Raw genomic sequence first — 26,686 nt, 5'->3', positions numbered from 1 at the left:
AGGGTCATAGTGGCAGCCATACGAAGGAAGTGTCTGAAAGAAAGACAGAAGTTCCCAGTCTACCTGTTCTTGTCTTTAAGCCCCAGCATGCATGTTTTTTGATGAACACTGGAAAATGCATTCTGTTACAAATGCCCTTGGTGCTGCTGGGGAACCCTCTGTAGAATGTGCACTTGGGGACCTTTATCATGTGGAGACAATGAGTGTGAAAATCTTAATATTTCTCTTTATTAATAAGCACAGACTGGGGAGATGGTTGGTTGTAAATAGGATCTCAGCCTGTGGCCACAGAACCAAGCAAAATGAAATGGTCCAGTCCACATGATAACCGACAATTTGGCTAACCAGACTCAGATGCAAAAGCACCCGGCACAGAAAGGTGAGGCTTCACAGCTGTGGGAAGAGCCCAGTTCTGCAGAATTAGTAGAAACTCATCACAGTGCCCTCCAGGTTTAAAAGTAGGTTTTAGAGTAATTTGGGTCAGAAGATTTCATGATGAGACTTGGGAAGTATCTGCTCAGATCATGTGACCTGCCAGCCGTCTGCTTAATCCACACTCACAGAGGCACAGGCTAGCATTATGAGTTAGTCTCCAGCCGGGGGAGTGTATGGGCTGGACTTCAGCTGGCATGAAGGTCTTCTTAGAAAGATCAGCAGATGAGGGGTCTTGGGGTATGTTTAGATTAGGAAGACTAAGAAGCAAGACAAATCAGGTCACTGTTCACCAGAATGAACAACAAAACTGCTAGGCGATAGATGCTTTGCTATCTCTTGCTGCTTCCCAGTGCTTGGACAAAAATATCTTCCAGTAAGAGTATAGTGCTCGAGTTTTGCAAAGGAGAAACTTTGCAGAGGCAATGGTGAGTGTGTTACAGGGAGTTCGTTGAAGTCCATATGCAAGAAGAAAAGGATTACGCACTAACCGCTTAGCATAGAGCTAGTGCTCTGGTCACAGAACAAAGAAAGATGGCAGAGTCCCGAAGGATTTATGGCTCCTGGGTGATCCCGAGAGATGCTGAGGTATGGGTCAGGAAGAAAAATAATCCTCAAATGGCAGCAGCCAAGCAGTGACAAGGTCAAAGTGCTGGATTTAGATTCTTCGTGTAGATGAACTAGCCTTGCCTAGGGAGTTCTGTTTCCAGAGACAAGCAGGGCCAATGCAAAGGGGGAAACTTCCTCCTCACTTCCATGGGGCTTCAGAATTTATAAAGTGCTTTCACACTCTTTATTTCATTTGTCACTCTACAGTCTTATTTCACAGTTGAGAAACGGATCGCCTGAGGTTTGACTAGTTTGACTCATTTGACTAGTAAGTAGCAAAGCCAGTTCTTAAACAACTGATCATTTTGATTTCAAGTTCAGGGCTTTCTCCATTACATTAAGCCCCCTTCCACCTCTGATGTTCTACTTAGTTCCAAGTCATTAACCTCTGTAAACTCAAAGTAGTGGCCTGGTATGGATTTCTCCTAATCCCACAGATCCTCTGTCTCTGGCTGGAAACAGACAAGACCTATGGACCAAATGGAGAAGACATCCCTGACCTTGTCAATCTTGCTGTTCCATCTGTATCTTTTTCTTCCCATGAACCCTCACAGGCCCTAGACTGATGAAGAAGACTAGGATAGATGGCTCAGTATTTGAGTTTAGGAACTGCTGGTTTCTTTTGCCGTTTCCTTCTTTGGTTAAAACCCTCCATTTGTTCCCACGTGGAAAGGCATTGTAACGTCGTAAATAAGAGCCTAGGTTTCGGAGTCAGGTAAACTTAGCACTGTTAATTATTAGCTACCTTAACTCTCTGAATTTCTACTTGCTCATCTGTAAGTAGAAATTAAAAATAACTCTATTTTGGTCTTATGAGAATTAACTAAGGTAAAATATATTATGTCCAGTGTAGTGCCAAACACTTAGTAAGTACGTAATGAGTGATAGTTATTATTGACTACTAAATAATAGTCCAGACACTTTAGCAAGGTTCAAGGCTCCTCACAGCATAACTCTGCCACCCGCTTTACATTCCAGCAAGGCTGTCCATTCCTCTAATGCAAGAGATTCCTTAAAATCCCTGTGCTGTTCCCTCCTGGGCTCATGGGGAAGGGAAGAAGACGACCATTCCACTTAAAAGAGGGAAGGACTGTTCAGAAACTGATGTTCTGGCTCTGCCCCCCAGCACGCGCCTCCCACCATGGAAGGAGAGTCAGTTCCTAGCAGAAATCAATTTGAGAGCACGTCCTTTGAGAAAGGGGGGACATAGAAGATGAAAAGCAAGATTACAGGGAACGATGAGTGATTACACATGAAAGATCTGGAGGGCAGCTTGACAATTGAGCTGGAAGATTCTCATCTTTTACTGATGAGACGTAAGAGAAATGTGGCAATTTTTTTTTTGGAGAGCAGCCAGGAACTTAACAAATAAGTAGGAAATAAATGGGGAAATGGGTAGCCCAATTGAGCCCCAATTAAAGTAGGGCCAGTACATGTTCGCATGTGAAATTATCCTCAAATTTTAACATTAAAGTCAATTTTTTTAATTAATTAATTTTTTTAACATCTTTATTGGAGTATAATTTCTTTACAATGTTGTGTTAGTTTCTGCTTTATGACAAAGTGAATCAGCTGTACGTATATATATATCCCCATATCTCTTCCCTCCTGCGTCTCCCTCCCACCGTCCCTATCCCACCCCTCTAGGTGGTCACAAAGCACCGAGCTGATCTCCCTGTGCTATGTGGCTGCTTCCCACTAGCTATCTATTTTACATTTGGTAGTATATATAAGTCCATGGCACTCTCTCACTTTGTCCCAGCTTACCCTTCCCTCTCCCCGTGTCCTCAACTCCATTCTCTATGTCTGCGTTTTTATTCCTGTCCTGCCCCTAGGTTCTTCAGAACCTTTTTTTTTTTTTTAGATTCCATATATATGTGTTAGCATATGGTATTTATTTTTCTCTTTCTGACTTACTTCACTCTGTGTGACAGTCTCTAGGTCCATCCACCTCACTACAAATAACTCAATTTCGTTTCTCTTTATGGCTGAATAATATTCCATTGTATATATGTGCCACATCATCTTTATCCATTCATCTGTTGATGGACACTTAGGTTGCTTCCATGTCCTGGCTATTGTATATAGAGCTGCAATGAACATTGTGGTACATGACTCTTTTTGAATTATGGTTTTCTTAGGGTATATGCCCAGTAGTGGGCTTGCTGGGTCATATGGTAGTTCTATTTGTAGTTTTTTAAGGAACCTCCATACTGTTCTCCATAGTGGCTGTATCAATTTACATTCCCACCACCAGTGCAAGAGGGTTCCCTTTTCTCCACTCCCTCTCCAGCATTTATTGTTTGTAGATTTTTTGATGATGGCCATTCTGACTGGAGTGAGTTGATACCTCATTGTAGTTTTGATTCACATTTCTCTAATGATTAGTGATGTTGAGCATCCTTTCATGTGTTTGTTGGCAATCTATATATCTTCTTTGGAGAAATGTCTATTTAGGTCTTCTGACCATTTTTGGATTGGGTTATTTGTTTTTTTGATATTGAGCTGCATGAACTGCTTGTAAATTTTGGAGATTACTTCTTTGTCAGTTGCTTCATTTACAAATATTTTCTCCTATTCTGAGGGTTGTCTTTTCGTCTTGTTTATGGTTTCCTTTGCTGTGCAAAAGCTTTTAAGTTTCATTAGGTCCCATTTATTTATTTTTGTTTTTATTTCCATTTCTCTAGGAGGTGGGTCAAAAAGGATCTTGCTGTGATTTATGTCACAGAGTGTTCTGCCTGTATTTTCCCCTAAGAGTTTGATAGTGTTTGGCCTTACATTTAGATCTTTAATCCATTTTGAGTTTATTTTTGTGTATGGTGTTAGGGAGTGTTCTAATTTCATTCTTTTACATGGAGCTGTCCAGTTTTCCCAACACCACTTATTGAAGAGGCTGTCTTTTCTCCATTGTATAGTCTTGCCTCCTTTATCAAAAATAAGGTGACCATGTGTGCATGGGTTTATCTCTGGGCTTTCTATCCTGTTCCATTGATCTATATTTCTGTTTTTGTGCCAGTACCATACTGTGTTTATTACTGTAGCTTTGGAGTATAGTCTGAAGTCCAGGAGCCTGATTCCTCCAGCTCCGTTTTTCTTTCTCAAGATTGCTTTGGCTATTTGGGGTCTTTTGTGTTTCCATACAAATTGTGAAATATTTTGTTCTAGTTCTGTGAAAAATGCCATTGGTAGTTTGATAGGGATTGCATTGAATCTGTAGATTGCTTTGGGTAGTATAGTCACTTTCACAGTGTTGATTCTTTCAATCCAAGAACATGGTATATCTCTCCATCTGCTTGTATCTTCTTTAATTTCTTTCATCAGTGTCTTATAGTTTTCTGCATACAGGTCTTTTTGTCTCCTTAGGTAGGTTTATTCATAGGTATTTTATTCTTTTTGTTGCAGTGGTAAATGGGAGTGTTTCCTTAGCTTCTCCTTCAGATTTTTCATCATTAGTGTATAGGAATGCAAGAGATTTCTGTGCATTAATTTTGTATCCTGCTACTTTACCAAATTCATTGATTAGCTCTAGTAGTTTTCTGGGAGCATCTTTAGGATTCTCTGTGTATAGTATCATGTCATCTGCAAACAGTGACAGCTTTACTTCTTCTTTTCCGATTTGGATTCCTTTTATTTCTTTTTCTTCTCTGATTGCTGTGGCTAAAACTTCTATAGTCAATTTTAAACCTGATAAAATTTCACCAATTAGCCAGGCAGTGTAAAAAAATTTTGCTTATACATTTAGTAGCAAAGAGTAGCAGAGTGTTATCAAATGATTATATTTAAATGATCTGTAAAAAGCTCATGAATTTTTTCTTAAACAATATGCCACAATTGAAGTACTTGAAGAGTCTGTTCTCTTGGTTTGATAAAACCTCTCCCTTGCAATCTTGTTGACTTGGATAATGGCTTAAATGACTCTTGTATGCAGGGATTTGGGAGAGGTAGTTTATCCTAGCCCATGTGTAAATTTATGATATATTTTAATTAATGGGGACTACGTTGTTGATACTTTTCCTGACCCTGTGGCTTTGTTAGCCAGTATTCCTTTCATTTCAAATGACAGTTTTCAAGTTCGTAATGAATGTATGTTAACAAAACTGAGAATCTAAGCGTGCTTTTTTGCAGCCACTCAAAATCCTAGTTTTTCAGTGGCTCTTCTGCAGACCTGTTTGAAAGATGTGCAGAGCAATGACTAATCTTTATTTTACTTTTGGCCTGTGTCTGATTACTATCCTTGGCTCAACTCTGTAGGAGTCAGAATGGGACTAATAGCCCAGTACTTTGGCAACCACAGTCAGCTGTTAAGATCAGAGTGTACCATCGAAGAATTCCACTTCCCAAACCAAGGGACACACACACACAGGTCAGAGATCCCCTTTGTTCCATAGCATGACATTTTACTAGGATCCTGGGACAAAATTAATTGTAGAGAGCAAATTCTGTCCTTTATCTGGTTGTGTAGGAGGAGAAAAAATTATTGAACTTTCCTTCAATATGATGGGCATCTGTGAGTGTGAACCCATTTAGACTCTACTGGATATAAAGGTCTTGGGGTTAAGGACCTGGGTTAATGGAAGGTGAAAGCCTGGACCACCTGTCCATCCATTGATCCCACTTTGTTCTCTCATTTCAAGGATTTGGAAGATTCTCCCTGAGCTTTTGCTAAAGATGAATGTAGCCTGGGGAAAAGATGGTGACCTATGTAGTAAATTTTCAATCAAATGATTCCATCTTTCCCAAGCATTTAGCGTGCAATTACACCTTCATTTGTTTGCTTGTTTATTTAAGACCTGTCTTCCCTCCTAGATTAGGTAAACTCCAAGAGGGTAGGGACCTCATTTGTTTTGTTCACAACCATGTAGTCAGTACTTAGAATAGTGCCAGACATTTATTAAGGACTCCATCAGTGCTGTTATATGAATGGATAAAGGTATATTTGGCTGACCTACCACATGCCCAGTCTCATGCATGAGAAGACACTGTTATAACTCAGGGGAAGATATTTCCTCTGCCTTCTGAGCATTTTGAGATTATCACATGAGGGATTTAATGTTTATAAGGCCTGGGGTTTAATTCTCAAAGCACCATTCATTTGGCATTTACAGTGAAAATTAATATAATTTTGAATGTGGGATCATTCACTGAATAAAATGGTCATTGGAAATCTTTGCTTGTGGCATATGGTGGTGTAACATAGGTTTGTGGTAAGTAAAAAAAAATTAAAAGAAAGGAAGAAAAAGTACCCTTCACAGCCAACTGTCAACCAAGAAGCAAAGGCTGAATTTTAGGCACTTCTTCATAGCAGCCGGCCTGTTCACCCGTGGCACTGGGGCTCACTTACTGAGATCTTATGCAAGGCACACCTTCCTCGGGCTGCAGTTTTGTTTGCAGTTAAGTGGATTTCAAGGATCTGTTCCAGCTGTAGAATTTGGTGAGCTGTTTGACAGAGCCTAGAACCAAAAACTTGCTGACGCAGAAGCTTAATGGTGCAGAGCAAGAGCTCTGAGCATCATATAGACTTGGGTTCAAATCCCAGCTCACCCTGCCACTGCTGGGCACTCAACCTCTCGGCATCTCATCTGTGAAATGGAGATAATAATACCTTTGTCCGAAAGTTACTAGGACGTCCGAATAAAGAGTTGCACTAAAAGTGCTTAACAGAGTCTGGCCAAGAATAAATATCCAGAAAGTTAGCTTTTATTATTTCTATCTCAAATGTTTCATGTTTATGCTCTCCATCTTTATTTTTGTCATTTTTAAGCCTCACCAATAGAACTGGGATGATTTGTCTGCAAGCTACACGGTAAATAGCTCACAAAGGATGGGTGGTTATTTAATTTATCAAAAGGCATCCCTTTATGTGACATCAGGACCTTGATAGACAATGCCTTCCCCCATATTTCAAGGTGGTTTTATGGTATGGCCCATCTGTGCTTTTGAGAGATGTCAGAATAGCCCTCTCCTGGACTTTGTGTCTCCCTCTTCAAATGAACTCCTTCATAAGCATAAGTATGCCACTATGTCTTGAAACGCCTTTTCCAAGACATAGTTTCTGGCCCAGAGCAGGCATTTTTCCTCTAGCCTGGCTTCTTATGAATTCACTGGAAACAGAAGGAGTTTGTCTGAAGGCTACTAAGGAAGTGGAAGTGAAAGACTACATTTAGAAAACTCCAATTCAGCGAGGCTCCATGGGATAAAGTACACCTGGGGAATGCTATATAGTTAGAGGCAGCGTCCCTAATGCTTGCAGAGGTCCTTTGCCTTTGCAGGGTGGAGAGGTGGGTGTGGAGCGATGGTGTGCTGGCCCTTCCTTTCCTTCACAAAGCGTGCGGACTCTGCAAGTGCCAAGGCTGTAAGCGGGATCTCTAGGGTCTGGGCATCTCCAATTTCCTGTTGTCCTAAAGTTCTCTTTTCTCCCTGAATTTACTGACTCTCTCCCTTCTCTCCATTACCTCTCCTCCTTTTTTTTTTTTTTTTTTTTTTTTAACTGCTTTCTGCTTGGATCCTCCATAGGAATGCTTTGGGGTAAATATTTTTTCCTTCAGTTTTCTTTGAAGTAAAAAAATATGGGGAGTGGGTTGGAGGAGGGAGAAAGTATGGTTGAGAGGGAAGGAACTGGATCACTAAGAAAGGAGTGGTGAGTTTATGTGAGTGGTGTGTTTTCACTGATATCCAAGAGAACAAAAACTAGGAGTCACCAAGCCTTCTTGGGAAATGATCATTCTTATTGGTTTGGATATATATTCGGCCTATATGTTGCCTTTTTAGAAAGGTAGATAGACGAACCTACTAAAGTAAAAGAGTTTATAAAATATACAAAGCCCATGGATGCAAAAGACCACTGATATCAGTGTGATACTTTTGGGTTATCTATATTCAGATCTAGAACTGAGTAAAAGCAACTTATAGATCATGGATTGTAACCATTTAAGAAGGTCTCAAAATTCACATTCTAGGCAGTCAGCATTCCATTAAATGTCTTCCTACCTTGCCTTGTATGAAGGAGTGGATGGCCTTTGATCTCCCTATTTGGAGGATGGGTATGGCAGGAAGGACAGGGTGAGAAGCAGGCAGAAGCCTTGTAGTTCCCATCTGATGTTCTAGATGGATCCCACTTCCTCCAACAGTTGTTGTCATGGTGATCTGGGCCAACATGAGGAAAGAACCAGAACCTGAGCTCACTATTTAGAGTCTCATTTTCTCCCATCTGCATGTTTTACAAATTGCAGTTGTTTGACTTGAATGCAAAGATCTCAGGGGATGGGCAGGGTGGAGAGAGAAATGCAGGTTGATTTATTCATTTCCTTCCTAAAAATAGAAAGATGTATTTTGTCTACTAGGAGCAAACATTTCCGAGAGGCTGAAGAGGGAGGGTCATTAGCTGTAGGGCGAGGATAAAGGTGGGCGGGGGCTGCAGTTTGGGCCTCCTCCAACTGCAGGCTCTCCGCAGCTTGTGCTAGGTGCAGAGGGCTGGAAATGGGAAGGGACTGCTGGAAGAGCCACTCGCACAGAAATAATCGGGGTGTGAGCCAAAGTCCTGGCTAGAAGCCTGCATGACATGCTCTCTCTGGAGCCAGCAGCCCAGCACAGCATGGGTGTCATGTCCCCACCAGCCTTCCTTACCCTGCTCTCCCCTGAACTCATGAAATGTGCAGAGGTGACAAACCTAGAGCTGAAGGAAGGACTAGGTTGAGTCCTCTGATGAGACTTGCTCTCAACCATGGCTCCCTATTCAATTCAGCAAATACTATTTGAGAGCCTTCTACTGAAGACTCCCTAGGCTAGGCACCATGCCGGTCCACAATGGGCTACGGTCATGTTCCCCAGTCGATGGATCCTCCGTTTCCATTTGGTCAGTGTGGTCATGAGCAGCATTGCTGTGGCTGTTAGGGGTAGGAAGTGTTGATTAACGTGTGTGCATGGGTGCCTCTGTGGTGTGCCTGTGTCTTCCTCTTTGTGAGTATGCATGAGTGTGCGTGCATATGAGTGTGTGCACACTGGGGAGTGATTGGAAAATTTTCCCGGAGAGTGTTGTTTGGGGTCTACTCTGACCCAATTTCAGGCCTCTTGCCCACCTCTTTCCGCCTTCTCCCTGTTGTTGTTAACGTAGTAGTGTGACTGTCACTTTAACTCTCCCCTGTCCTGTGATTTCCCGGGGCTTCTCCCCTGCAGAACCAACAAGGGCCGGGACATCAAGACCATCAAGTCCCTGCGGGTGCTGCGTGTGCTGAGACCGCTAAAGACCATCAAGCGCCTGCCCAAGCTCAAGGTAACGTTCGCCAGTTTCTTCCCATCAGCTCCCCTTCATCTAGAGAGAGAAGCCTAGGTGGCCTGCTTTTGGAGAATTATTTCTGGGAATATTCCTTTTGCTCACACACAGACTGAGATTCTTTTCATCTGCTTGAACTAAGGGTCTGAGTTTCAAAGGAAAATAACCCATATCCTAAGAAATCTATCTCTAAGGACTTTTACCCCTTGAGTCCAAACCCAGGAGGTATGTTCTACCCTCAGTGGGAGGTCATAGGAAGAACCCTGTGTGGCTTTATCCCGGAGCCTCCTGTGTCATTAAGGTGGGTCAGACACCAGAATGGAAGGAGCAGGAGCCCTGCGTGTTGTAGTCCGCACACTAGGTCAGACCAAGTCACCTGGGTTGGTTTCTTTCCTCATGATTCTAGAGAAAGAAAGAATCTTCTAGCCCTGACCCTTCATATTTTAGAGGCCAATAACTTGCCCAAAGACACACAGTCATTTTTGGCACAAGCAGAGAAGAAATGGGGACGTGAGCTCACACAACTAAGTTCTCCCTGTTGCCAGGACCTGTGTCTTCATAGGTCTGTTATCTGCGTTCTCCTGCCCTCTGACCTGTTCACCCACCCTGAGCTCCTTCCCTGAGCCTTCCTGCCCTCAGGTTGCTGGCTTGTGGAACCTGCCTCTCCCACACACATCCGTTGCTGTTATGGAAGCTGAAGCCTCATGGGACAAAAGTTCTTCCTTCCTGAATTCCTGTGAATGAGACCCAACCACCTCCAGGGAGGGAACAAGGGACTCCCCTGCTCCCCAGTTCCTCTTTCCCACTGGGTTTGCATCACCTCTGATATTCCCCACCAATCCCTCCACCGCCACCCCAACTGCTTCCCTTTCAGCCCTCTGGCCCTGCAGAGAGGTGTTAAACCAACCAGGTTGATCAAAGGCTTAAGACCACAAGAAAGTCTTTTTTGGAAGACCCCTAACTGGCTCACACATGGCTTCCTCTCAGAGCCCAGGGCCCTGGCCTCCTGCGTGGATTCCCAAGGAGAGGTACTCATGCTCCAAAGGAAATGTCCTCACTGCCTGCTCTCCTCCTCCACTGCCCTGCCTTCCCTCCTGGATCAGGCACCTCCCACGGTATCGGGAAATCCTTCACACGCTGTTCATTATAACCCTCCACCTGGTGATGGGCCCCAGCACAGGGTCTGGCCGGGGTCAGTGCCTGTGAACATTCATTCCTTTCTGCCTCACCCCCAGAAAAATATGGCCGGGAGGCCTGGGGCCCTAACCAATGTTGTTAACTGCAGCCCAGGTCCACTGGTCTCCTCCTCTGAGCTATGTTGGGGTCCTGAGAAGAGCTTGGACAGGGTGATGAGATTAGTTAACAGGCTGAAGAAGGCGACCCAACCTTGGGTAATTCCAATTAATTAGGAAGGGCTGGCTCTTCGCTCTGCAGCTCCATACCTGAGGGAAATGTAGGTGGATCTGATAATTCCACGAGGCTGCATGTCACTCACATTCCCTGCAGTGCTGAACTAATTAAACCAGCAGCGTTCACCCAGCGCCGTGAAGAGGCAACTGCTCAAATGCAGTGCCACTGTGGGGCTAGACTCTCCAGTGAGCTAAACCTACAAACCTAGAAAATAACCTAAAAATGGTTTGAAATGTGTTGAATTCCCATGTTAACTCTTCATGGCTTAGGGCCTAGAATGGATTCTTCAGAGGGAGATTCACTTCCTTGAACTGAAATGCAAATTCCTGATTCTGTCCATCTGGTCCTCCCATCTCTAAGAGAGGGTGGCTCTTACCCCTTCCCACATCACCTGTTGAATCTTCATCCCCAGCACAGCCAGCTTTAAACTAGAGAACATTTACGTGAAGTGCGGAATGTAACTGGGGTAAATGTATGAACTTATTATAAAATATCATTAAAATGAACAAAGATGATAGTTTATTATCACTCCCTGATCTATTTAGAAAGGCTAAGAGAAAACAATACATATTCAGTATATAAATCAAATCTAAGAATGTGCCCCAAATAGATGAAGTTACGGGTAAGCTATTTAACGCCTAAAACAGGCTAAATGATTTCAAGGATCCCTTTTCTGGAATAAATTTCTGTTTCACGCTAAGTGGAATGCATGTAATACGATTCCACAAAGGACTCCCTCCACTGCCTGATACCATCTGGTCTCTACTGCTCTGGGTTTCCTTTCAGATTCAGAACATGTGTTCCCCTCCTAAATTATAGGTTCCTGCAGTCATGACCAGCTTAGAAAACAGGTCCGAATCCCATGAGTCACTTCTTGCTAGGGTGATACCTCCTGGGGCACCTTCTCAGTGGGCTGGCTGGTGGTAGTGAGGGTCCAACTCAGCTATAGGCAAATACACAGGCCATTCCAGGGACTCACACACCAGGACTCTTTTTTCTGTTCACAGGCTGTCTTCGACTGTGTGGTCACCTCCTTGAAAAATGTCTTCAACATACTAATTGTCTATAAGCTCTTCATGTTCATCTTTGCTGTCATCGCAGTTCAACTTTTCAAGGGCAAGTTCTTCTATTGCACAGACAGTTCCAAGGACACAGAGAAGGAGTGCATGTAAGCGCCCCCAGCACATACCACTCACTTTCTGCTAAAGTGTGTTCCGCCAAGGTCCACGCAACCCTTTACAGATAGGTCTTTTCTTTCTCCCTTTCTTAAATCCATTCCTCTTTTGGGAAAAAAGACAAAATAAGAAGTTGCTACATTTTGAGTGAGTACCTCTTTTGTGTCAGACATGGAACATAGCATTTTGCATCAGGTTTTAATTTTAAATCTTTCTAATGACCTTTCGAGATAGGTTTTATTTGCACATTAGAGGTGTGGAAGACTAGGCACAGAAAGTTTAAGGAAGTTGCTCAAGGTTACACAGTGACTAGTGAAAGAATTAGGATTTAATCTTCTATGTCTGTTGGGCACCAAATCTCATTTTTATTCCATGATAATACACTGCCTTAATAAAATCCCCTTTTGCTTGCGTTTGAGTGCTGATAATTACTACTGTACATTATCGAAGTCCCTAGAATTTCTTTGCTCTTCCATGAGCTGTAGTGAAGAGATTCTGGTTCACTTCTTCTCTGGTTTTAGAGGAAACTATGTAGATCATGAGAAAAACAAGATGGAGGTGAAAGGCCGAGAATGGAAGCGCCATGAATTCCACTATGACAACATCATCTGGGCCCTGCTGACCCTCTTCACCGTCTCCACAGGGGAAGGATGGCCTCAGTGAGTGATGGGTTTGGCTTGGCATGCTTGTCTGTGAGCTGGGCTAGGGCCATGTGTTTGCCTTGAGAAGTTGATTCGAGATAAACAAGGCTAACCCTTTGTTATTGTACCAAGGAAAGTAAGTGGTTATGAGTAGGTGAGACGGGCAGGAGAGAGGAAGAATGAAAATCCTTCAGGCAGGAATCAGGAGGGAGCTGACGGAGTCAGGGAAATATTTGAAACACAGTGTTTTAGCCGATGATCAAGGAGTTGAATAGAGCCATCTGATTCCTACAGAACAAATGAGTTTTGAACAGCTCTCCACACCATAGGAGAGTCCCTCAGGACTGTTTTAGATGGATTTATCTTCCGAGTTGGCCCTGGACATGAGGGTCAAGGGTTCAGGATGAAGTGGCAGAACCCAGAGATGCTTTCTGTGGTCATACCTCACATGTCAAAGACAACAGAATGCAGTTTTTATGCTGCTTGTAGCTGCAGGCTGATTTTTTCAGAGACTTGGCAGTAACCAAGACACCACTTTCTTGGTGGCAGCAAAATGCCAAAGGGAAATTCAGGAGTCTCTTGGTATTTTGTGACAACCTCAACTATAAAATAATGTCACTCTGATGTTTAGGAGTTGGATGCATGATGGCACCGGGGCTAGAAAGAGCAGTGGATTGGGGGTCACTGGACCTCCACCAGCTTGGTTGTGGAGCCCCAAATTCACGGAGGATCCACAAAGTTTAAAAAGTCAGATAAGAGGGCTGCCCTGGTGGCGCAGTGGTTGAGAATCTGCCTGCCAATGCAGGGGACACGGGTTTGAGCCCTGGTCTGGGAAGATCCCACATGCCGTGGAGCAACTGGGCCCGTGAGCCACAACTACTGAGCCTGCGCGTCTGGAGCCTGTGCTCCGCAACAAGAGAGGCCGCGATAGTGAGAGGCCCCGCGCACCGCGATGAAGAGTGGCCCCCGCTTGCCATAACTAGAGAAAGCCCTCGCACAGAAACGAAGACCCAACACAGCCATAAATAAATAAATAAATTAATTAATTAATTAATTAATTAAAACACACATTTAAAAAAAAAAACAAAAAACTTAACTCTCGGTATCAGAAAGCTCAAAGTGTTTATTCAGTGAACTAATTATTGAAAAAAAAAAAAGATAAGAAAATACAGTAGATGGCACATCTGCTAATGAAGCCTTCAGTCACAGCAGCTGCCGAGATCGCCGTCCACCATGCGTGCCCTCTCATTCTGTCCCCAGAGTTTTGCAGCACTCTGTCGATGTGACAGAGGAAGACCGAGGCCCGAGCCGCAGCAACCGCATGGAGATGTCCATCTTTTACGTGGTCTACTTTGTGGTCTTTCCTTTCTTCTTCGTCAACATCTTTGTGGCTCTCATCATCATCACCTTCCAGGAGCAGGGGGACAAGATGATGGAGGAGTGCAGCCTGGAGAAGAACGAGGTGAAACGAGGGGTCTGGAGTGTAGGGCAGGGGGGGCGCTCTGGAAAGGACTCTCAGACCAGCAGTGTTAGGACGAAGACAGAATGCTCTCCACTTTATTGTGAATTAGAGAGAGAATTGGGGGAAAATGTATTAGCCAGTCATTAAATAAATGTTTTTGGAGTATCCGCTCTGTTTAAAGCCCAGGTATGAGACACAGAGAACTGGGAGGGATGTAAGGTGTTTAAGATGCAGCCCCTATGTTTATACGGCGCATCATCTGGAGGTGGGGGTGAAAGACGTGTGCCAACATCATAACATTAACACGTCTGCTTCCCTTCCTGCATCCCTCAATGGTGTATATTTGCTGTAAGGGCAGGGAACCTGTCTAACTTATTACTGCTTTTGTAGTAACAAGTGTAGTTCTGGCACATTGTCGGGTCCATTGTTTTTATCCTGGACATGAACTAGAAATTGTTAGAATCTATAAGAGAAATGCAAATAAAGTGCTATGGGAATGCACAGGGAGATAGATTTTTACTTCTGACTGTGGGCTTCCTGCCCAAATATCTAAGTCTTGTGCTGTGTAAAAGGACATTATTAATAACCATCAAGTCCTTACCTCATGGGACAGAGCCCTTCTAGTTCTATGTATTCATTTAAGGTGACATCTCACCTGTAGCTTTGTCCAGATAATTTCTTTTGCTGCTTTTACCTCTGCTTGCCCAGCCCTAGCCTCTTCTCACACACTGTCCTCTTCTTCTAACCGTCTAACAGAGAGCTCACCAGTGTGCGAGGTTTAGGGAATCTGAGCTTGGCTAATCAGTGTGACTCTCCTGCAGAGGGCGTGCATCGACTTCGCCATCAGTGCCAAACCGCTCACCCGCTACATGCCCCAGAACAGGCACACCTTCCAGTACCGCGTCTGGCACTTCGTGGTGTCTCCATCCTTTGAGTACACCATCATGGCCATGATCGCCCTGAACACCATCGTGCTGATGATGAAGGTGAGAAGGTGGTGGCTGGGAGGTACTCGGGCAGGCTGAGCCTCGGCAACTGTCCCCTCGCAGAGCACTTGTGTGTGTGCCCGAGACACAGAAAACACTCCAGCTTACCAGTCTGTTGCCTCCTTACCTACTTTTCCATCGTGGAATCTCTCTTTGATCTTGTCTCCATCAACAGCCCAGCCTTTGGGTCTTTGGGGCAAAATGCAGTGAAATATATAGTAGCAGTCCAGGAACTCTGAAAGCAAAGGTTGGTGATGGCAATCAGACGCAGACAAGGGTGGAAATGTCAGGAGATGTAGATGATCATGGGGTTCTAAAAGAGTGTTGGAAGAGGTTTTTAATACTAAATGGTAAAGTAATTAACTCTAGGAAATGTTTCTGCCCTTCTCACCTTCAACTCTAGGAAGACTGGCCATTTTGCTAATAAGACCTGTGTTTTCCTCTGTTTTGTTTTGCTACATAGGATGTGTGCTTCTCCTCTCTAGCTCTAGATGACTGTCTCTCCTCCTGCATCACGCACCAGAATGTCCCCCAAGGGCAGGGACGTGAGATGGCCAGCCTCTCTCATGGACCCTCTCACCTTTAGGGGTTTGATTCTTTCCTGTTTTCTCTTCCTGGCAGTACTACTCTGCTCCCTGTACCTATGAACTGGCCCTGAAGTACCTGAATATCGCCTTCACCATGGTGTTTTCCCTGGAATGTGTCCTAAAGATCATTGCGTTTGGCTTCTTGGTATGTCATGGAATTTATCCCAGCATCATTCTTGTTTTCCCTTCTCTTCGGGTATATTCCCAGCCTTTGTTGGAAGGGAGGGCGGTCACCGCTATTCCAGAAATGGTTCGCACACCTGCCCACCTAATTGTGGGCTTGTTTCGACTGCTCAAAAAACTGCCATAGAGACGGGATGATGTGTGAGGGTGTTAGGAGAAAAGACAAAGAGAACCAGATCCCCAGCTCCGTACCCATCTAGCTATCAGCTCTGTTCTTGTCAAAGTCTGTCAGTTGTCAAGGGGTGCCAATCATTGAGTCTTACTAGAACTTAGTAAGATTTATCTGTCAGGAAGAGCAAAACAAGGATTGGACTAATAAACCTGAGTGCTTATTTACTGGTGAAAGGTTTAAAATCTTATAACTCAAATGGGAAGATATCTCGCTTAGCCTCAAACATAGCAAATAATAGATTTTACCTAGTAGTCCTCCTCCCTTTAGTTACGTGAAGAGTAATTTCTGCCACTAAAAATAAATGTTTAGTACTTAAGCTTTCAAAGGCTAATGGCCTTTAAAGTGTGTGTATGAGAGAGAGAAAGAGAGAGAGTGAGTAAGTGTGGGGTCGGGGGGGCAGTTTCTGGAATTGGTTTGGGGAGGGTTGGGTTGAGTTTTTCTGGCATGATTCCTCCTTTTCCTTCTCCTCAACTACTAATTATAGTTGTTTGGCAGATTCTCGCATCTGCCATCAAGAGTGTTAAGCAAACCTAGCCCTTCACTTCAGTGTCCTGTAAACAAAATAATCCTCTGTGCCACCCTTGGCTCAGTGTTTACAGTGAGATCAGTGGGCTGCAGATAAACCCACCCAACAGCTGTTTCGCACTTATTTTGTGTGTGAGCTACCATTTCAAATTATATGTATATGGCTTTCCCTGCAAGAAGAGAAACTCAGCTTATTATCTGAATATGGGTTTGTCTGGTGGCAGCTTGAACAGGGACTCTGGCCTCGGCTTGATGGTTGTGAGTGTTGATGGTGGGGTTTGCTTCTGGTTTCCTGGTGGTTCTTTGAAAAGTCATTGATTTGATGGTTTGGGGAGGAGAGTTGAAGGGAACCCATTGCAGGTGGCTGTATTGTTGGTTGTTTGACTCCCTTTTGAGTCTTGGAGAAATAAAGAAAAGTAAACTACCAGCAACAAAGATGCCATTATAATACAGTCTGGCCCTGGGCAGGAGGAGCAGGGGGTGGGGGAAGCCTGTGTAAAAACAGGGAACGTTTTTCTCTGCATCTTGATTATTTGCATGTCGGACTGGCGTCGTCTGTGACTTAAGTCCCCAATTCTGTGTCAAATTATGGTGAATGCCGAATACATGCTTACAGGCTTAACTAGATGATTCGGCCCCGAAGCCTGCCTCCTTCCCACCTTCACCCCTGTATTTTCATTCAAGGTCTAGAAGCATTCTCACACTATAAAAGGCACCACTAGTCCCAAATAAGTCTTTTCATTGATATAGTACTGTAGATTTTCAGAACGCCCTAGTATATACTGTTTTTCAGATCTTCTCAATGACTCTGAAATAGGCATGGCAGAAACTGTCATTATCGTTGTTGTTGTTATTTTAAATGAGGAAATTGAAGTTCAGAAAAATTGTGTTGCTTTTTGAAGATTACAGAATAAAAGGCAGTAGAATTGGAAAGTGGAGTGGGAATAGAAAAGGAAGGAAGAGGAAAAAGAAAGAGGGAGAGAATTGACATACATTGGTTGTCTACTAAGTACCAAAAGCTTTATGTATTATTCATTTTAGCTTCATAAGAACTCTATTAGATGGCCATTATGGTTTTCTTCTTATACGGATGAGCTAGGGCTCAAGAAGATTCAGTACTTTGCACAAGGTTACTAAAAGGCAGAGCCAGTGTTCAGATCCTGGTCTCTCTGGCTTCAAAGCCCACACTTTGTCCACCATAATCTACTAGTCTGTACTATGCTATGCTGTGCTCTACCATACTGTATTGTAAGGCCTCCTCTACTGGAATCTAGGGCTTCTGTCCCCTGAGAGCTAGTTTTATATTCTAGCTCTTATATAGGGATCTAACCAAGAATTAGGAAGCTCACCCCAGGTTGGTAATAGGAGAGCACTGAGAATTGAGGAACTCAGAGACTCAACTTGACCCCACTCCTGAGGTAGTCATCCTTAAAAGCAGTGAGTTTGTGAGGCTGTGTGCTTAGTTTCTGTACATGCCTGGCAGGTGCCTGTGACTTTGCAATCAGACAGGCCTTCCTAAGCCTCAGTTTTCTCATTCATAGAAGGAGGATAACAATAGCTGCCATATAGCCTTAGATACTGTGTGTGTGTCCCATGAGGGAATATACCTAAGGTGGCTAGTCCTGAGTAGGTGCTCATAAACGTACCTTCTCTCTCCCCAGAACATTTCTCTCTCTATCGCATATCTCTACCCATTCTTCTTGCTAGCCCTACCACTCAGTAATTTATGAGGTATTTATCACTACCTACTTATAGCATCCATGGGAGGAATAAATGAACTGAAAGAATGCCAAGGGAGGACCTGGCACAAAATCTGGCATGGATTCATGAATGCCAGTTGTGGGGATGGAAGAGGGTGTATTTTGCAGTTCTCTGAGGGTCTCTTACGGGAAGTGCCACCCAAGGGCAAGTGGGTAACGTTTTGGAGTCCTAAGCGTTCTGTTTCTTTTAAGGAATGTAGTCCCAGGTCTGTTTTCACCAGAGCACTGGAGATGGGAGCAGAGCCCACTTTCTCTATTAAGCTAAACGTTGGCTGGCTGGTGCATTATCCAGGTCCTTTACTTCTTCGTTTCCTTTAACCCACTCATTCTATTACTGCTTCCTTGTATTTTATTTAGTTACACCTCCTCGAAAGGTGTAACAGAGCAGGGAAGGAGGGGAAAGATGAGTTTGTTCATCCTATTGCCAATCAGCAGTTGGTGTGAAAAGGCTCAATGGAGTTAGGAAGAGATTTTTGACACATCTTTGATCTTTAGTTACTTAGGACGTCTCTGTGAATTTTATTGTTAGTTGTAAGTCAGAACTGTATATTTATAGGGTCACATGATACTATATAAATAATTTAGAAGTTATAGAAAACCTTAGAGTAATACTGTAAATAATTTTATGGTCTTGTAGGTGACAATTATGATCTTTCATTTTTGGACATCAAAATGTTCTAGGCCACAAATCTCTTTCTTACATATTTTTATGTAATATTACATTAAAAAATCTTACACTTTTTTTAATGTAGCTTTTTAGTGACGGCTTCAAAAACAAGGTCTCCAAATAGTGATGAAACTGCTTCCCAAATGAGAAACTCTCAAATTAGTGAAGGAGAAACAGCATTTTTGGTTAGAAATAGGAAACTAAAGCCAAAGTTAGAATGAACTTGTCCTGGAATTGACAAGTTTTAATTCCAAGTGACAAAGTTATGTCATGAAAGATGTCTTTTTTTCCATTTTCTCCCGTGTTTTCTTTTCCTTTTTTTTCCTGATGCTCCCATGGCTGAATTCACTTGGCAGAACTATTTCCGAGACACCTGGAATATCTTTGACTTCATCACCGTGATCGGCAGTATCACAGAAATTATTCTGACAGACAGCAAGGTGAATGGCTCCTTGATCCTTCTCTTTAGGCTCGGCCCTGGAGTTGCATTAAAAAAAAATTCTCTGCACATTCAGTCCATTTTTAACTGCACAAACCCAATGTGCAGCCCCCTATTCACTTCCTCATTCCTGAGCTTTTGCCATAAAATGGGAACATTGGATGGCGCTGGATCTCATGGAAGGCTTGGTCCCTTTTGCACGACTCAAGATAGCAGCCATCCAATGGGGGTGAATGGGATAGAGGGCCCAGGAGAGGCCGAGTGTACACAGTGTCCTGCTAGATTCTTTGGGAGACACAAAAGAGGCACAGGGTCTTCGCCCTCAGAGTTGTTAGACCTGAACTGTTTCCCTGAAATGGTTCACCCTAAGGAAGACTTGGAGAGCTCATCACAAGTCTTTGAATATTGGAGGGCCATCACGTGCAAGAGAGATTGTTAGGTCTGCCCTCTGGCATCCAAGTGCAGAGTTAGGACCACGTAGAGAAGACTGGGGAGGCCATTAGAGAAGACTGGGGAGGCCAATTTTGTCAGTTGTATGCGGGGCATCCGTCTGTGGTAGTTCCATGCCTTCCTTAGAGGGCAGTCCTGGGGAGGCTGTGAGAGATGGTCCCCACTGGCCCATCAGCTGGAAATGGGGTTAAAAACAAAAGACAGCATCCATGTTCCATTCTATGATCTGAATGAGAGATAAACACACAAATACCAGTCCTTAGATGTTCTAAATGACCATAATGTCACTAATGATATGTTTCCTTTTGATCCACCAGCTGGTGAACACCAGTGGCTTCAATATGAGCTTTCTGAAGCTCTTCCGAGCCGCCCGCCTCATCAAGCTTCTGCGTCAAGGCTACACCATCCGTATTTTACTTTGGACCTTCGTGCAGTCCTTTAAGGTAAAGGGCACAAGCTCCTCCCCTCTGAGGGTTGCAGCGGCCCTGTCACATCAGACAGCACACCGGGCAACGCAGCGTGATTCCACAAGTCCCCTCGCCTCTGGGGATGGGCGTTTGTCAGAAGCGTTAGATAAACACAGCGGTTCTTAGTTACAACACAACTTGGCCAGGCAGCGATTAGCGTATGACTAATTGGCTAGAATCTCATGCTAAAATATCACCCCAACTTTGTAACTCAGTTACCTTCTCTGTCCACTGAGGCAGGGGGCTCGTTTTATGAGGTGTGCTCCCTCCCAAGGTATTTCAATATGCCCTGGGCAATCCCATCCACGGACAGAGCCAGCCGCCTGTAGTCACATATCCTCTGCACTTTTCAGGGATTCGTCCGTGGCTTTATTTCACAGAACGGTTTTTCAAAGGACTCCTTGAGTTGTGTTTTATAACAAGATGATTCATACCAGTCCCACCCTTGTCATCATTAGTGTGTATTTCCTGAACCACTGAATATACGGCACGCTAATGGTCACCTCTGCGTCCCACAAACCAATAGGGTATCTGGGCAAGGTTAATATGGTGAGCTTCTTTTGAATGATCTCATGGAGCCATACAGAGATGTATATGTAATAAACAAGTTAAAAATTGATACCTGAGATCCACTTTAATGGCAGAGACTTCCAGTAAAAGAAGTTTTCCAAACATATTTCAATATCTTCAAGCTCTAGCAAATATAATTAGTTTGTTTTTCAACTTCGGGGGACATCAATGCTGCTCAAAAGCCTACTATTTTCCTCCTTTAAAAAAGAGTCTTTCAATGAATGTACTTTAAAAATATATTTGATGAAATTGATTCAAAGATGAAAAATCATGAGTTTATTGAATTGCCTTCTTTATTTTAAATGTTTGTACATTTTAATTACAAATTGAGCTAAAGAAAGCTTGTCAGTGAAGTCATGGTTTCTTGTCACTTGAAAGGGACTTCATGCCACACCATCATTACTGATTTACTTCTTCAGCAAAGTCCTGGGGATCTGAGATGTGAGGCCAGTTGTAAGGATGCTCAGGGTCCCACGAGCAACCTTGACATTTTTATTGGATTCAGAGTAATTGTTTGGTGCTGTGACTCCCACAGAGGTGTCACCTCAATGAAAACTATTTCTCCAAAGCTCAGTGACAGAGGAGAAATCGAAAACCTTAGCAAGAATTTACCATTTGAGTCTCGGGTGGATCTGGATTTAGAATTTGGAACACAAGATGGTCTTAAAATCTTTTTATAGAGGCCTGTGCAACAAGTTACAGTTGTTAGTGAGTCTCTTAAGAAATATGTGTCAGCCTGTCATATTCTCATGATCACTGATTCTCTGTAAAAGTGTATACCATCGAGGGCAAAGAAAAGCATGTCAAAAATTGATGACCAAATGGTTGGCTTTTTCCAGTGAATAGAGAGAGAACAGTGAAGACAGCTGAATCTGCCTCCAGGTGACACTGTGATGGATGGGTGCAGCCCTGGGACACAGTGTGGAAGTTGTTTTCTTGAAGCTGGTTTAACAAAGGCTGCCTCTGTGCATACACGGCAGAAAGTAACACCGTGTAAACAGCGTTGCCCCTGCCTCTACCTTCCCCACCCCCCACCCTGAGCATCACCCAGTTCTCCACCACTGACCCCCTACTCAGTTCTTCTCTCTTTTCCTTATTTTGTGTTGGAATTTACCACATGACAAGAAGAGAGATGAGGATGACTCTTTGGTCCTCTCCTCAAAGCTGGGAGAGAAACCTGCCTCCCTACTCCTTCCTTTCAGCAGATGGTGTCTTCACATGCCCCCTCGGGATGTAGTCGCTCCTCACAGATCTTGAGAATCAGCACTCCACTGGAGAAGGGATTCTCCCACCAACTCTCTATTGCATTTTTTTTTAAATAAATTTATTTATTTATTTATTTATTTATTTTTGGCTCTGTTGGGTCTTCGTTGCTGTGCAGGCTTTCTCTAGTTGCGGTGAGCGGGCTTCTCATTGTCATGGCTTATCTTGTTGCGGAGCACGGGCTCTAGGCGTACAGGCTTCACTAATTGTGACACGTGGGCTCAGTAATTGTGGCTTGCGGGCTCTAGAGCTCAGGCTCAGTAGTTGTGGCACACGGGCTTAGTTGCTACGCGGCATGTGGGATCTTCCTGGGCCAGGGCTTGAACCCGTGTCCCCTGTACTGACAGGCAGATTCTTAACCACTGCGCCACCAGGGAAACCCCTCTATTGCATTTTAATGTTATTCTTTATTCAAGTTGTAAAAGTCTCCCAGGGCTCTTCATTTAGTTAGCTCTGTTGATAAGCTCTGCCTGGTTCATGCAGTATGAAAGCCTTCAACTGCTCTCCGGGGAGTTGTTCTGTACACACTCGAGAGAGAGTGGAGACTCGGAGTTGCACAAACTGCCAGGGAGGCTTCCTGGGTGGTAAAGAAGAGGGGCTTCCATGTCAGCACTGAGATCACCCCGGAATTATAATGCCCACCCTGGCCTCCAAACGAAACTGCCCTATGTCTCCATCCTCCCCCAGCCACCAGGGGCAGTTCCCTGCCTTCTGTCTCTTCCACTCGCCCTTTCACCCCCATCAGTAAAGTGTTGTCATCCCAGAGTGGCAGTTAGCTTGCACAGGATGGAATTTTGTGCCATGTGGCTTCATGGCAGGGTATTGTGATGGCTCACACTTTGAAAGCCTTTTTGGAATTTTGCGTGACACAGAATGAAAGGTCAGGACACTTAAACATTGGAAAAAGATGTTTCATCAGAGCTTGAAGGAGCCTGCTAGGAACTGACCAGCAACTGAGACCCCAGCCATTTCATTTTGCTTCCAAATGCTCCGTTATGAACCTCACATTGAGCGAGGGGGCGGGAAGGGTAATACGGGGATTTGGGAGCCAAAGCTAGATGCTTACTGTGTAATTTGCATCACAACTGCCCAGGTTATTAATATTCTGCATACAGAGTGGGATGAATCCCAATCCCAAGAAGTTTTCCCAGCTCTCCCTTGGAGATATGGGCCACACACTTGTGGGTCAGGGAATATTCTCGACAGAGGGGAAATTACAAGCCTCTCTGGGGCCACCAGCTTACATATCTGTCAGAGGCTGTGGACATCTGCAAAAGTATGGAATCCCAAAATAGAACATTCCGGGGGAATAGAGAGCCCCAGGCCTGTGTTTAAGTCAGTCTCAGGACAAGAGTTCCTGTACTGTCCGTGCTGCAGGTTGTTGACCTTGGAGCTGCCTGCCTTTAAATTCATGGCTGTGTCTCTGCTTTCCTTCCAGGCGCTCCCCTACGTCTGCCTTCTGATTGCCATGCTTTTCTTCATCTATGCCATCATTGGGATGCAGGTGAGAGGGTGCATCAGGGCTCTGGTGGGGGACAGTTGTTGCCCAGGTTGTCTCTGGCTTTCTAGCCTGAGCCTACAGGATTGAGGTCCTTTAAAGAATCCCTTCTTGCCCTGAGGCTCGCTCCCAAGATCTCGTTGCAATATGACCTTGGGAATTCACATGTGCAGGGTTCCCACTCGGGTTGCCCAGATGGTCAGGGTGGTCTGATACAGGGGCTTCCTCTGAGGTTGTCAGGTCATGGTGCTGCCTCATAAGCAGCTGGACTCCAGTGAAGATGACACCGCTGTTCTTAGCCAGAGGGGTTTCCCCCCCGAGACTAAGGATAGGGTGAGGCTCGTGGTGATCCCTATCTCAGGACCCTCCCATATTTGAGCCAGACCTAAAAGAAGGTCAGGTGGTTGTTCTTCTGCAGACTGCGACACAAAATGTATGCGAGTTACATCCCAGATGGCTGAGATTGATGCCCTAAGACCCACCACTGGGAACAGCTCAGAGTTCCTGGCAGTGTGCCCAATCCTCAGGAAACCCAAGGGCCACATCCCAGCAGATGCCTGTCAAAGGACCACGCAGCTCGCTGGATGGTTCTCCTTGGTTACCACATCCTTTCCAGTTTCGGAATTGAGAAGTGGATGAGGTTCCCACCCTGGGTACTTATGCAGGTAACCAGAAGCCCACTGAGCAGAAGAGGCCAAAAGATCTTTCAAAGGCAGCTGTCATTTGTGGTGGGTGAACTCCTACCGTAAACAACGAGCAGCACATCCCATGCACCTGTCCTAGTTGGATACACAGGTTCTCTGCTGGGCTCCGAGAGGCTGATTTTCTGACTTGGAGATTTGGAGACTAAACCCCAGCGCAGGACCTCAGCCAAGTGGGAGTCTCTGCATTCAGGTGGTCTGGCTGCCTTTGAACGGCCAGCTGCCTTCTCAACGGCGGCTGCCATCTGGAGCCACTGCACGCATCCCCCAGGCTTGCCGTGTCAGCAGCCCTTTCGAGCGCTTCTCTGAAATGTCTTCTTTTTGTTCCTCTCTCTTGCCTGCACTTCCAAAATTTTGTTCATCTTCTGATCCCATTACTGGAGAGTTTTGTTCTCCAAAAAATACAATAGAATGTCAAGTGTCAAAAAATGTGAGATTTGGTTGAAAAGTAATGAGTTCTCCTTCACGGAGGATATTTCGGTAGAGCTTTAATGATGATGTCAGAGGTGGGTGCAAGCTGAATCCCAGCTGAAGTGGAAGATTGGCTTGATGACTTCTATTAAGTCCATCCAAACTCTCAAATATTTGATTCTAGAATTAAAATGTTCTTGAACGGCCAAATGAAACTTGATTAAATTAGGGTTCTTTTTTTTTTTTTTGGTCCATGCTTAAAATAGTTCTTATCCCCTTTTCATCTTCAGCAAAATAAACTAGAATAACACCATCTCTAATACTAACCCGTTAGTAATACTACTGATGATGATGATAATACCGTTTACCATCGCTTGAATTCCTGAGTGTTCCAGACACGGTGCTAAATAGATATTCTTACCCATTCCTTCCTCCCTTTCTCTCCCTCACTTTCTCTCTCCACAAATATATATATTACACACACACACACACACACACCACACAAGATACATGACTGATGTATTCAGGAGTGATGTGAAAATGTTTATATGTGGGTTTCATTGTCTCCACTGTTGCTTAGCGTGGTTAAGTAACTTGTAACACACTCAAGATCTCACATAGTAAGTGGGAGAGCTGAGTTTAAATCTCAGCTCTGTCTGCTCTGCAGCCCATGTTCCTACTGTACTGCAAGTTCTCTGCACTGTCTCTCCTCCCACCAACAAGCACACACAAGTATTTCTCTTTAGTGGGAGATAGGAGTTCTTCAGTTGTGAAATTGTGATATTTACAGTAACCACAATGTGTAATAATTTATTGCCCTTAGACTTATTTCCAAAAAATAAGATCACTATTTCCATTCCACCAAGACATGAATGCCATTCCCACTGTGACTTACCTTTAGCGGGCCATCTTCATCCTGTCCCATGACAGAGACCCCACACCATGCACAAAGCAGACACCTAGCTTGTAACTAGAAAGGCTGTGTCTCATACAGTCATAACAAAGCAGAGGGATCCATACAAACAGAAAAGCAAAAGGAAAGTAGACCAGCATTGGAAAGATATGAATAGCAATAGGAGGTATCTGTGAGATGCACCATTATTCTGAACTTTCAAGGGCTTCTTAGAAGAAGAGAGCTTTGCAGAGAAATCTGAAGATGGAAGGAAGGAGTAACTTGCTGGGTTTGGGAGAGTCCTGGGGCTACAGGCTTCCAGCCTCAGCTCCACCACTGACCAGCTGTGCAAACTTGGTCAGGTCACTGAACCTCTCTGGGTCTTAACCCCATCACCAGTGCAGCAGAGGAGTTGGATAGATAGCTTTACAGGTCCCTTCTAGTTCTAAAGTTCTGTAATCCCAAATGAAACAGATTTAAGCCTATACTTTCATTAAGTGTTCCGATGGGTCTCATCAAACCTTCTTTCTCTTCCATAGCCTTTCCTTTTGATGTAGGAGATTTGGGTTAATGACAAGGACTAAGTGAAAAGCTTTTTAAAAAGCTGGAAAAATTTAAACACTACCTTCATAATAAATATACATTATTGGCTTGACAGTAGTTCCTTGACTATTACACACATAACTTTTGTAAAATCACAGTGTGCTCTCCAGCTAGTTCACAGTTGGGTAAGGTATTCGAGAATATCGTAAAGAGGACAACTAATGATGGCTTCAGAAGTGTCACAGGGAGGAAATACACTGTAAGTTGTGTGTGTGTGATGAATCAGGGATAAATTATGGATTTTGAGTTAAGTGGGTGTAAAGAAAGACAGAAGGGGATGTGAACATGGGCAAGGATATATGACAGTTTCCTCCTGGGGCATCCAGAACTAGGTTTGATTGTTTGGGTGGGATTTTTTTCAGTGCTACTATTTGTCTGACTGGGGGCCCTCAGCCTTATCTCCCTCCTTCCCTTGCTCCCCAGCACTGCCTAGCTTGCCACCTCCATTCTCCCTGAGAGGCAAGTAGTATTTAGGTTTTGAAAATCAGCGTTGAGAACAAATTCCCCAAGCAGG

The 26,686-nt window shown here is 44.1% G+C and overlaps 1 protein-coding gene across 1 annotated transcript in view; it reads left to right on the top strand.

Annotated features, from left to right (window-relative positions):
- CACNA1E (calcium voltage-gated channel subunit alpha1 E) overlaps positions 1 to 26,686 on the top strand; it is a 560,326-nt gene that overhangs the window by 496,754 nt on the left and 36,886 nt on the right. Inside the window, exons 30-38 of the mRNA XM_082473793.1 lie at positions 9,214 to 9,310; positions 11,728 to 11,888; positions 12,417 to 12,554; positions 13,797 to 13,998; positions 14,820 to 14,984; positions 15,606 to 15,716; positions 19,235 to 19,318; positions 20,085 to 20,210; positions 23,506 to 23,571. Coding sequence (XP_082329919.1) covers positions 9,214 to 9,310; positions 11,728 to 11,888; positions 12,417 to 12,554; positions 13,797 to 13,998; positions 14,820 to 14,984; positions 15,606 to 15,716; positions 19,235 to 19,318; positions 20,085 to 20,210; positions 23,506 to 23,571 — 1,150 coding nt within the window. The remainder of the gene's footprint in view (positions 1 to 9,213; positions 9,311 to 11,727; positions 11,889 to 12,416; positions 12,555 to 13,796; positions 13,999 to 14,819; positions 14,985 to 15,605; positions 15,717 to 19,234; positions 19,319 to 20,084; positions 20,211 to 23,505; positions 23,572 to 26,686) is intronic.

The sequence above is a fragment of the Balaenoptera physalus genome (genome assembly GCF_965194825.1).
Source record: "Balaenoptera physalus genome assembly, chromosome: 1".
Taxonomy (NCBI): domain Eukaryota; kingdom Metazoa; phylum Chordata; class Mammalia; order Artiodactyla; family Balaenopteridae; genus Balaenoptera; species Balaenoptera physalus.
This window is presented reverse-complemented; position numbering and strand designations above follow the sequence as displayed.